Here is an 11,699-nt window from a genome sequence, read left to right on the forward strand (position 1 = left end):
CTGGGGAAGATAGCTTATCTGCTGTCAAAGCCCGGGCAGGGGCGGCGCACGGGCGCGCAGGCGCAGAGCCACGGCTCGGTTGCCGTGGTTTCCGGCGCTCCCCGGCGGAGGGGCGGCCGGCTTCCGCGCCGCGCTGCAAACGTCGCGTGGCGGGCGTCCTTTACGGCAGTCGTCGGTGTCGCTAGTCGGCCATCCTGAAGAGGAGGAGCACGGAGGAGCCAAGGGCACTGCGGTGGGAAGGTAGGAGGCCCGTCTGTCTGCGCGGCCGAGCAGGAGCTGCCTTCGGCGCCCTCGGACGAGCTTCCTCTAGCTTGGGCGTCCCCTCCGCCCGGCCGCACCCCGGGCGTGCTCCGCTTTCCCCGGCGCTTCGCCCACAGCCAAGGGCGCCTGCCCGGCTGCCTACCTCGCTGCGCCCCGGCTCGCCTCGCCGGGCTTCCTGCCCGGCTAATACCGTGGCCCGCTCTTTATTTTATTCTTTGGTACTGGGGGTTGAACCCAGGGGCATTCTACCCCTAAGGCACACTCGCAGCCCTTTTATTTTGAAACAGTCTTGCTGAGCTGCCGAGGGCCTCGCTGTGCCGAGGCTGGCCTTGAACTTGTCTCTGCCTCCCAAGTTCTGGGATCACAGGCGTGCACTGCCTCCCCGGGCTGGCGCCCAGTTCCTAGACCTTAAATCCACTCTCCTTGCTCCTTGTCTTGGCCTTCGAGCCCCTGAGTGATTTCGGCCGCACTTACCTCGAGTTCATTTCATTTGACAGCCATGCACTCTGCGCTCCAATCATGCTGGGGCCTCAGTGCCCCCAAATATGCCCTCCACTCCCGGTTGTGGCGTTTCGGCTTTGACCTACCGGAACACTCCGCCCCGATCTTCACTTAACTAACTCTTGTTGGTTTGTTTTGCGATACTGAGGATGAAATCCAGAGCTTCGTGTGTTGAGCTACACCCCTAAGCCCTTTTATATTTATATTTATTTTATTGATTGATTGATTTTTGTGGTACTGGGGATGGAACCCAAGGACATCATATCTCTGAGATACACCCCCAGCCCTATTTTATTCTTTATTTTGAAACAGGTTCTCACTAAGTTGTGGAGGGCCGCACTTAGTAGCTGAGGCTGTCCGGGATCCTGCGAGCCTCCTGTCTCAGCCTCCCAAGAACTGGTGTTACAAGGGTGCACCACCACAGCGGGACCTAGCCCTTTTTTTAAATTTTGTTTTGAGACAGGGTCTCACTAAATTGTTGAGTCTGGCCTGGAACTTGAGATCTTCCTGCCTCAGCCTCTTAAGTAGCTAGGATTCCAAGTTGTGTGCCACTGCCCCGACCTCACTTGTCGAACATGTAACCTCTCTCAAAGGTATTTTCTAGATTCCTGGGCAGTCCTTGGGGTCCTGCCTCTTTTGATCTTTTAACCACTGATCTCTTCCCAGTGGGTTCCCAATTCCCAGTGTATGTCTCCAGTGCTTATGGTGAACCGCAGTTCCCCTTCTTGGTGCCTTGCACATAATTACTCAGGAAAGGCTGAAAGAATTGGGAGAAGCTTTATAAATGAAGCTCACCAGTGAATCTCTTTGGCATGACAATTTGTGTGTATGTGACTGGAGATCAACCCCAGGGGCAGTATACCTCTGAGCTACACCCTCAGCCCTGTTTTATTTTTTATTTTGAGCAGAGTCTCATTGGTTGGCCACAAAGCTGCAATCCTCCTGTCTCGGCCTCACAAATACTGGGATTATCGGCATGTCCCCCTGATTTACACAGTCATACTGACTTGTTTTGGGGTGGGGTTGGTTGGTTTTGTGTTTTCTGGGGTTTCTTTGTTTGTTTTTAACTGGGGATTGAACACAAGTGGCATTCTGCCTCTGAGCTACATTCCCAATCCTTTTTAGTTTTTATATACTTTCTTATAATATGCTTTTATTGGTGCATTATATCCTCACATAATGTAAATCATGTTGACAATGACATACATGCATACAGCACTTGGTGGGCCACCTACCCCATCCTCCTGAGCATTTCCTCACTTTCTAGTACTGAGCACTAAGATTGACATTGGTATATTCACGTATATACACACCTTTTTAGTTTTTATTTTTAAACAGGATCTGGCTAAGTTGCTGAGTCTTGCTAAACTTTTTTTTTTTTTTTTTTTTTTTTTTTTGTGGTACTGGGGGTGGAACCCAGAGGCTTTCTACCTCCGGGATATACTCCCAGACCCATTTTATATTTTATTTGGAAACAGGGTCTCACTAAGTTGCTGAGAGCCTCACTAAGTAGCTGAGGCTGGCCTCGAACCCGTGCTATCCTCCTGTCTCAGCCTCCCAAGCGTGGGGATTACAAGCGTATGCTACCACGCCTGGCTGTCTTGCTAAACTTCTGAGGCAGGTCTTGATCCTGCAATCCTCCTGTCTCAGTCTCCCAACTCCTGGGATTACAAACATTCACCACCACATCTGGCAGCTGTATTGACGTGTGTGTGTCTGTGTCTGTCTGTCTGTCTTTCTGTAGATGCACACAAGTGACATGTGTGTGTGTGAGTGAGACTGGGAATTGAACCCAGAGATATTCTACCTTGAGCTACACCCTCAACCATATTTAATTAAAGTAATTTATTTATTCATTTATTTGCAGTACCAGGGATTGAATCCAGGAGAATTCTACCTCCAAGCTACATCCCCGGCCCTATATTTTATTCTTTATTTTGAAACAGTCTCACTAAGTTGCGAGGGCCTCACTAAGTAGCTGAGGCTGGTTGTGATCCTGTGATCCTTCCAAGTACTGTGTTTACAAGCCTAGACCACCAAACCTGGCTTATTTTATTTATCTTATTTATTTAATTTTCTGGTACTGGGGTTGGAATCCAGGGACATTCTATCTCTGAGCTACACTCAGCCCTATTATTTATACTTTTTGTGTTGGGGGGGTACTAGGGATAGAACCCGGGGGTCTCTCACCTCTGGGCTACACCCCAGCCCTATTTTTTATTTTTAAAAATATGTTTTTCTTTGTAATACTGGGGATGGAACCCAGGAGCATTCTACCTACGAGCTAAACCCCCAGCCCTATTTTTTATTTGTTATTTTGAAACAGGGTCTTGCTGAGTTGTAAAGGGCCTCACTAAGTATCTGTCTGTGAATCGTGATCCTCCTGTCTCAGCCTCCCAAATACTACGATTACAAGCATACACCACCACGCCCAGCTCTCTATTTTATATTTTATTTGGAAATAAGAGTCTCACTAAGTTGTGGAGCATCTCACTAAGTAGCTGAGGCTGGCTTAAAACCTGTGCGATTCTCCTGGCCTAGCCTCCCAAGTACTGGGATTAAAAGCCTGCGCACCAACCCCGGCTTTTATTCTTTATTTTGAAACAAGGTCTCATTAAGTTGCAGAAGCTCTCACAAAGTAGCAAGGCTGTTGGAAAACAGCTATCCTCCTGTTTCAGCCTCCCAAGTACCAGGATTACAAGTGTGTGCCAGCACACCCAGCATTATTATTAATATTATTATTATTTTTTTGTGTGTGTGTGTGTGTGTGTGTGTGGTGGTACTAGGGGTGGAACCCAGAGGCTTTCTACCTCCGGGCTATACTCCCAGACCTATTTTATAATTTATTTAGAAACAGGGTCTCACTAAGTAGCCGAGGCTGGTTTCGAACCTGTGCAATCCTCCTGTCTCAGCCTCCCAAGCGCAGGGATTACAAGCATGCGCCACCACGCCTGGCACCCAGCATTAATTTTATTTTTTGAAACAGGATCTTACTAGGTTGATGAGAGTCTCAGTCCTAGCTGAGGTTGTCGTAGAACCTGTGATAGTCCTGTCTTAGCCTCCCAGTGGAATTTAGGGGCCTTCTACCTCCAGGCTATCTCCAGCCTGTGTGTGTGTGTGTGTGTGTGTGTGTGTGTGTGTGTGTGTGTGTGTGTGTGTGTTACTGAGGGTGGAACCCAGGGGCTTTCTACCTCTGGGCTATACTTCCAGACCTTTTTGTGTGTGTGTGTTTGTGTGTGGGTCTGGGATGGAACCAGGGGCATTCGACCTCCGAGCTACACCCCCTGTCCTATTTTTTATTCTTTATTTGGAAACAGATCTCACTGAGTTGCAAAGGGCCTCACTAAGTAGCTGAGGCTGTCCGTGAACCATGATCCTCCAGTCTCAGCCTCCCAAATGCTGGGATTACAAGCGTACACCACCATGCCTGGCTTTTTAAAATTTTTTTATTGGTGCATTGAATTCATACATCATAATGGGGTAAAAAACTTGTGTGGACATACATGTACACATCGCTCATTAGCCCCTACCCAATTTCCACCCCATTCCCACTGCATCCCTCCTTCCCATGTTTGGCTTAGTGGTTGAGTTCGATATGTTTAAGTACATTGTGTGCTTTAGAGAATTTCCTTCTTCCCCCCTCCCATCCCCTTTAGGTTGTCTTGTTTGCTCCTCTATAGGATTTCCAGACCTATTTCATACTTTATTTGGAAACAGGGTCTCACTGAGTAGCTGAGGCTGTCTTTGAACCTGTGTAATCTTCCTGTCTCAGCCTCCCAAGTGCAGGGATTACAAGCATGCACCACTACGCCTGGCTCTTATTTATTTATTTATTTATTTAGGTGGTACTGGAGGTGGAACCCAGAGGCTTTCTACCTCCGGGCTATACTCCCAGACCCATTTTATATTTTATTTGGAAACAGGGTCTTGCCAAGTTGCTGAGAGCCTCACTAAGTAGCGGAGGATGGCTTCGAACCTGCGCGATCCTCTTGTCTCAGCCTCCCAAGCGCGGGGATTACAAGCGTGCGCCACCGTGCCCGGCCTTATTTTATTTTATTTTTTTATTTGGAAACAGGGCCTCACCTGGCTCAGTTAAGCTATTTTAAATTTGTTTTTCCAGCAGTTACTGGGTCTTTACTTGGTTCCTTCCCTGAAAGTACTCATTGTCTAGTAAGGGAAACATTCAAGCAAATAATAGATTACATGGGTGTGCAGAGTACTCCTACAGAAATAGAGAGTGCTGTAGGAACACAGCAGAGGTTCAGGAGGGATTCCAGAAGTGTCCAAGTTGATATGGAAAGAATGAATAGAATCGCTGGGCAAGGTGAGGGGGCACCTATAATCCCAGTCACCTGGGAGACTGAAGAGGAAAAGCCAAAGCTTAAGGCTAGTTTAGGTAATTTAGTAAGACCCTGTCTCAAAAAGGATGGGCTGTAGCTCAGTGGTAAAGCACCCCTGGGTTCAATTTTTAGTACTGCAAAGAAAAGGGCTGGTGTGAAGAAATGTTTGTGTTTCTTGGGGGTTTTTTTTGTTTTTGTTTTTCAGTTTTCTTCAGGTCTGTTTCAGGTAGTTGGGATTAATTCACTCAAAACATCTTTATCAACTTTCAGAGGGTTTTTATGCATTGTTCTTTAGTTCTAGTTTTCTTTCCCTTGTATTTTAAACACAAAACTGGGAATACCTGTTTGATGAAAAAGTTTTATGAAATTAGAAGAATACAGCTTTCTAGAGGGCTTGTGATTATCTTATTCTTGCGAAGAAATGTCTCATGTGATTGTTCTTTTTTTCTTTTTTTCCTGTGGTACTGGGGTTCCTGGAAGCCCTTCTAACTCCGGGCTACACTCCCAGACCTATTTTTTATATTTTTTTTTGGAAACCGGGTCTCCTAAGCCAGCGCGGCTGGCTTCGAACCTGCACGATCCTCCTGTCTCTGCCTCCCAAGCGCGGGATCACAAGTGTGCGCCACCACGCCCGGCTCTCATGTGCTTGTACTTTCATGGCATCCTCATTATTATTTTACCTTCTGTTACAGCCATGCCTTTCTTTGACATACAGAAGAGACTGAACATTGACATAGATCGCCACATGACAATACAAAGTGCTGAACAGCCCTACAAGGTTCCTGCTCGATGCCATGCTTTTGAAAAAGAGTGGATAGAATGTGCACATGGAATCGGCAATACCCGGGCAATGAAGGAATGCAAGATAGAATATGATGACTTCCTAGAATGTATGCTTCGGCTGAAAACGGTGAGGAAATGCTGGGGATAAGAGCTGAATTGTTTTTTCTGTGGAGCTACTTTTAAGCGGTTTTGACAGCTCATTGTTAATTGGCAAAACTTTTGTGACGAAACACTCTTCTACTTAGGTACCATGACAAGGAAGTTAAATGCCTTTAGGTCTAAGGCAGGCCCAGGGTTCTTCCTCATCTTCCAGATTTTTTCTAGTATTGTACCCTGCTACAGCCACTGGGTTAAAAACTACATGTATGGAGATACTTTTTTTTTTTTTAATTTATGGTACTGGGGATGAAACCCAGGGACATAATACCTTTGGGCTATACTCCCAGACCTATTGTATATTTTATTTGGAAACAGAGTCTCAGTAAGTTGCTGAGAGTCTAAGTAGATGAGGCTGGCTTCGAACTGCGCAGTCCTCCTATCTCAGCCTCCTTAGTACTAGGATTACAAGCGTGCGCCATCACGCCCAGCAGTATATTATTTTTTCAGTGGGCTATAAAGCAGAGAATATAACTGGCTTTGGATGTTTGTCCTTGAAAATCTTTGAACAACCCAGGCTGCTGTCTCAGCTTGGGAGGCTGAGACAGCAGGATCACAGGTTCGGCAATTTAATGAGGCCTCAGCAACTTAAGTGAGACCCTGTTTCAAAGTAAGAAATAAAAAAGCCAGGCATGGTGGTGCATGCTTGTAATCCCAGCATTTGGGAGGCTGAGACGGGAGGATCGCGGTTCGTGGACAGCCTCAGCTACTTAGTGAGGCCCTCTGCAACTCAGTGAGACTTACCCTGTTTCAAAATAAAGAATAAAAAATAGGGCAGGGGATGTAGCTCAGAGGTCAAATGCCTCTGGGTTCCATCCCCAGACCCGAAAAAAAAAAAAAAAAAAGAAATAAAATTGGGTTGGAGGTATAACTTGGAGGTTGAATGCCTCTGGGTTCCATCGTTGGTACCAAAAAAAGAAAAACCCAAAACTTTGAGCAAAAATATTTCAAATTAATTGAATTTTCACTAGAGAAGAGGTTAAATGCTATAGATTTAGATAGTGATATAACAATTTCTGCATTCATACCCTGAGGAAGATGGGGGTGTTAATGTGATTGCTTTAGGTAAGCCTGAGCAGAGATACAGCGAAAAAAGGGTCTTAGCAGCATGGTACCCACCTCAAGTGTGTGTGTGTGTGTGTGTGTGTGTGTGTGTGTGTGTGTGTCCGTCCATGGTACTTGGGGTGGAACCCAGGGGCTTTTCTACCTCCAAGCTATACTCCCAGACCTATTTTATACTTTATTTGGGAACAGGGTCTCACTAAGTTGCTGAGAACCTCACTCAGTAGTTGAGGCTGGCTTCAAACCTGTGCAATCCTCCTGTCTCAGCCTCCCAAGTGTTGGGATTACAAGCATGAGCCACCACACCTGGTTCCTCCTCAAGAGTTTAATGAGGAGGACAGGAGGATCTTGGTTCGCAGTCAGCCTCAGCTACTTAGGCCCTTTGCAACTCAGTGAGACCCTGTTTCAAAATAAAGAATAAAAAATAGGGCTGGAGGTGTCACTTGGAGGTAGAATGCCCCTGGGTTCCATCCCCAGTACTGCAAAAAATAAAAATAAAGAGCTGTATTCTTTTTGAAAGAAGATATCCTTGAGTTTGATCTGTCATTTTGCCTATTTCTGTGTTTCAGATATAACAATTAATTTGTTTTCTTTTGAGATTGGGCCTCACTCTGTTGCTCAGGCTGGTCTCCAACTCCTGGGCTCAAGTAATCCTCCTTCCTCAGCTTCCCAGGTAGCTAGGACTATGGGTATATGCCACCATACCTGTCTCTAAATAGAATTTTGTGTGTGTGTGTGAGATTTTTTTTTTTTTTTTTTGTGGTGCTGGGGATTGAATCCAGGGGCATTCTACCTCTGAGCTACACCCCTAGCCTGATTTTCTTTTTTATTCTGTGTGTGTGTGTGTGTGTGTGTGTGTGTGTGTGTGTGTTACTGGGAATAGAACCCAGAGGCTTTCTACCTCTGGGCTATACTCCCAGACCTGTTTTATATTTTATTTGGAAACAGGATATCACTAAATTGCTGAGAGCCTCACTAAGTAGCTGAGGCTGGCTTCGAACCTATGCTATCCTCCTGTCTCAGCCTCCCAAGTGCTGGGATTACAAGTGTGTGCTACCACAGGAGCTTTATTCTTTATTTTGAAACAGAGTCTCACTAAGTTGCAAAGGGCCTCAGTAAGTAGCTGAGGCTGTCTCCAAACCCAGATCCTCCTGTCTGAGCCTCCCAAGTACTGGGATTAGAAGCATGCACCACCATTCCTGGCTTAGAAATGTATTTTATTACTTCTAACTTCTTGTAGTTCAGGAGACAATTTAGAGTTTGGGTTAAATTTGTATAAAAGTTAGGGCTGGCCAGATGTGGTGGCACATGCTTGTAATCCCAGTACTTGGGAAGCTGAGATAGGGGAATCGCAGGTTCACAGCCAATCTCAGCTTCTTAGTGAGGCCCCTCCAAAACTTAATGAGACCCTGTTTCAAAATGAAGAATTTTATTTTATTTTTTTATTTTATATATGTTTTTTGCAGGTCTGGGGGATGGAACCCAGAGGCATTTGACCTCCAAGCTACACACCCTGCCCAATTATTAATTCTTTATTTTGAAACAGGGTTTCACTGAGTTGCAGAGGGCCTCACTAAGTAGCTGAGGCTGTCTGCGAACTGTGATCCTCAGGTCTCAGCCTCCCAAATGCTGGGATTACAAGCGTGCGCCACCACACCCGGCTAGATTTTTTATTTTTTAAAACAGGATCTTGTTAAGTATCTCAGAACCTAGATAAGTTGTTGAGGCTGTTTGAACCTGCAGTTCTACAATTCTCCTGTCTCAGCCTTCCAAGTACTGGAATTACAGGCATGTGCCACAATGGCTGGCTACTTTTTCTTTCTTGAAAAAGAACTCAAAAAAAAAAAAAAGATACTCATTTTGGCTATTTCTTTCTTTCATTTTTTAACCCTTTCAGTTCAGTATTGGGGATTGAACCAAGAACCTCATGAAAGTAGGTATATTCTCTCTCATTTCACTACATCCCAGTTCTTTTTGTTTTTGTTTTTGTTTTTTGGTGGTACTGGGGATGGAATCTTTCTACCTCCGGGCTACACTCCCAGACCCATTTTTTTAATATTTTTTATTTGGGAACAGGGTCTCTTAAGCCAGCGAGGCTGGCTTCGAAACCACGATTCTCTAGTCTCCGCCTCTCAAGTGAGTGGATTACAAGCATGTGCCACCATGCCCAGCGTTCTTATAGTTTTATTTATTTATTTATTTATTTATTTATTTATTTATTTATTTATTTATTTTGTATTGTGGATTGACTCCATGGCCTAGCACATGCCAGGCTAGTGTTCTGTCACCGAACTGTAACCCCAGCCTTTTATCTTTTTTTTTTTTTTGGCAGGTCTGGGGTTGGAACCCAAGGGCATTCGGCCTCCGAGCTGCTACACCTCTGAGCTGCTACACCTCTGCCCTGCTACACCTCTGCCCTATTTTATTCTTTATTTTGAAACAGGGTCTCACTAAGTAGCTGAGGCTATCTACGAACCAATCCTCTGGTCTCAGCCTCCCAAATGCTGGGATTACAAGCTTGTACTACCACACCCAGCTAACCTTAACCTTTTTTTATTTTGAGACAGTCCTGCAAAGTTGCATAGGTTGGCCTTGCATTTGCTATTTTATTGCCTCAGCCTCCAAAGTAGATGGAATTAGGTGTGTGCCAGTCAACTGGCAATTTACTTACTTATTTACTGTATTTATTTATTTATTTATTTATTTATTTATTTATTTATTTATTTATTTATTTTGCAGTACTAGGGACTAAACCCAGAGACATTCTGCCTCCAAGCTTCACCTCCAGCCCTTTTTTTTTTGAGACTGGGGATGGAACCCAGGGGCATTCTACTTCCAAGCTATACTCCCAGCCCTATTTTTTTATTCTTTATTTTTGAAACACGATCTCACCGAGTTGCAAAGGGTCTCACTAATAGCTAAGTAGCTAAGGCTTTCTTCGAACCATGATCCTCCTGTCTCAGCCTCCCAAATGCTGGGATTACAAGTGTGTGCCACCATGCCCAGCTATCCAGCCCTATTTTTTATTCTTTATTTGGAAACAGGATCTCACTAAGTTGCGGGGGGCCTCACTAAGTAGCTGAGTATATCTGTATTTATATATATCAAGAATATTTTGCCAGGCGTGGTGGCGCACGCTTATAATCCCAGCATTCAGGAGACTAAGACTGGAGGATCACGGTTCGCGGCCAGCCTCAGTTTAGTGAGGCCCTGTTTCAAAATAAAGAATAAGAAATAGAGCAAGGGGTATAGCTTGGAGGGCAAATGCCCCTGGGTTCCATCCCAAGACCCACACACAAAAAAAGTATTTTACTTCTGAGTTTTCCTTTAGTGTGTGTATGGTTTTAGGGATTAAGATAAGAAGCTTTCAACCTCCGAGCTACACCCCAAGACCTAATTTTATTTTTTGCAGTACTGGGGATTGAATCCAGGGGATTCTACCTCCCAGCTATGCCCCTAGCTCTATTTTTTATTTCATATTTTTTAAATAATCTCACTAAGTTGCAGAGGGCTCCAGTAAATAGCTGAGGCTGGTTGCAAACCTGCAGTCCTCCAGTCTCAGTCTCCCAAGTACTGGGATTACAAGTGTGTACTACCACACCTCTGGCTTATTTTGTTCTTTTTTTTTTTTTTTTTTTTTTTTTTTTTTTGGTACTGGGGGTGGAATGCAGGGGCATTCTACCTCTGAGATACACCCCAGCCCTATTTTTTATCCTTTATTTTTGAAACAGGGTCTCACTGAGTTGCAGAGGGTCTCACAAAGTAGCTGAGGCTGGCCACGAACCTCCTGGGATCCTCCTGTCTCAGCCACCGAAGTGCTGGGATTATAGGCATGCACCTCCAGTCCAGACTGTATTTCCCACTACTTTAAATACTTTTTTCTTTTGACAGATGAGACGCGTGGCTACTATCCAGAGGCAGCGGAATAAGCTAATAAAGGAAGGGAAGTATACCCCGCCACCTCATCATCTGGGAAAGGGGGAGCCTCGGCCCTGAGCACAGCAGCTGCTGATGGCTGGAGTCTCACTTTCTTGTTTTCTTTTCCACTGGAAATATTGTCTTCTAAAAACCTCTTCTCAACATATATAAAAATAAAGGATTGTCCCATTCTATTCATTTTCCTTTTGAATTTTGCTTTTCTATAATGAAACTGTAGTATGTTTTTTTGTTTGTTTGTTTGTTTTTGTTTTTGTTTTTGGTATTAGGGATGGAACCCAGGGACATTCTTCCTCTGAGCTACACCCCCCAGCCCTATTTTTTATTCTTTATTTTGAAACAAGGTCTCACTGAGTTGCAGAAGGCCTAAGTAGCTGAGGCTGTCTGCAAACTGCAATCCTCCTATTTCAGAATCCTACATACTGGGATTACAAGCGTGTGCCACTGTGCCCGGCTGTAGTCTGTTGTTTTTTTTTTAAGTTTGAAAAAATACCTCTACTTATGACTAAAAAATTAGCATCCAGGGAATTATTAACCTTTTCTGGATGCTTACTATGTATGAGGTACTGTACATATGTTAACTAGCCTGGCATGGTGGCTTTCACCTGTAATGCCAGTACTAAGGAGGCTAAGACAGGATGATCGCAGGTTCACAGCCAG

The 11,699-nt window shown here is 44.8% G+C and overlaps 1 protein-coding gene across 1 annotated transcript; it reads left to right on the top strand.

Annotated features, from left to right (window-relative positions):
* Nucleotides 1–214: 214 nt before the first annotated feature.
* NDUFS5 (NADH:ubiquinone oxidoreductase subunit S5) lies at nucleotides 215–11,099 on the top strand (the record flags this gene model as incomplete). The annotated part of the gene is made up of 3 exons (XM_080693355.1): nucleotides 215–240; nucleotides 5,795–6,012; nucleotides 10,995–11,099. The coding sequence occupies exons 2-3, from the start codon at nucleotides 5,797–5,799 to the stop codon at nucleotides 11,097–11,099; spliced, it is 321 nt and encodes a 106-aa protein (XP_080549481.1). The 5' UTR covers nucleotides 215–240; nucleotides 5,795–5,796.
* Nucleotides 11,100–11,699: the final 600 nt, after the last annotated feature.

Source organism: Muscardinus avellanarius, assembly GCF_963383645.1.
Source record: "Muscardinus avellanarius genome assembly, chromosome: 3".
Classification (NCBI taxonomy): domain Eukaryota; kingdom Metazoa; phylum Chordata; class Mammalia; order Rodentia; family Gliridae; genus Muscardinus; species Muscardinus avellanarius.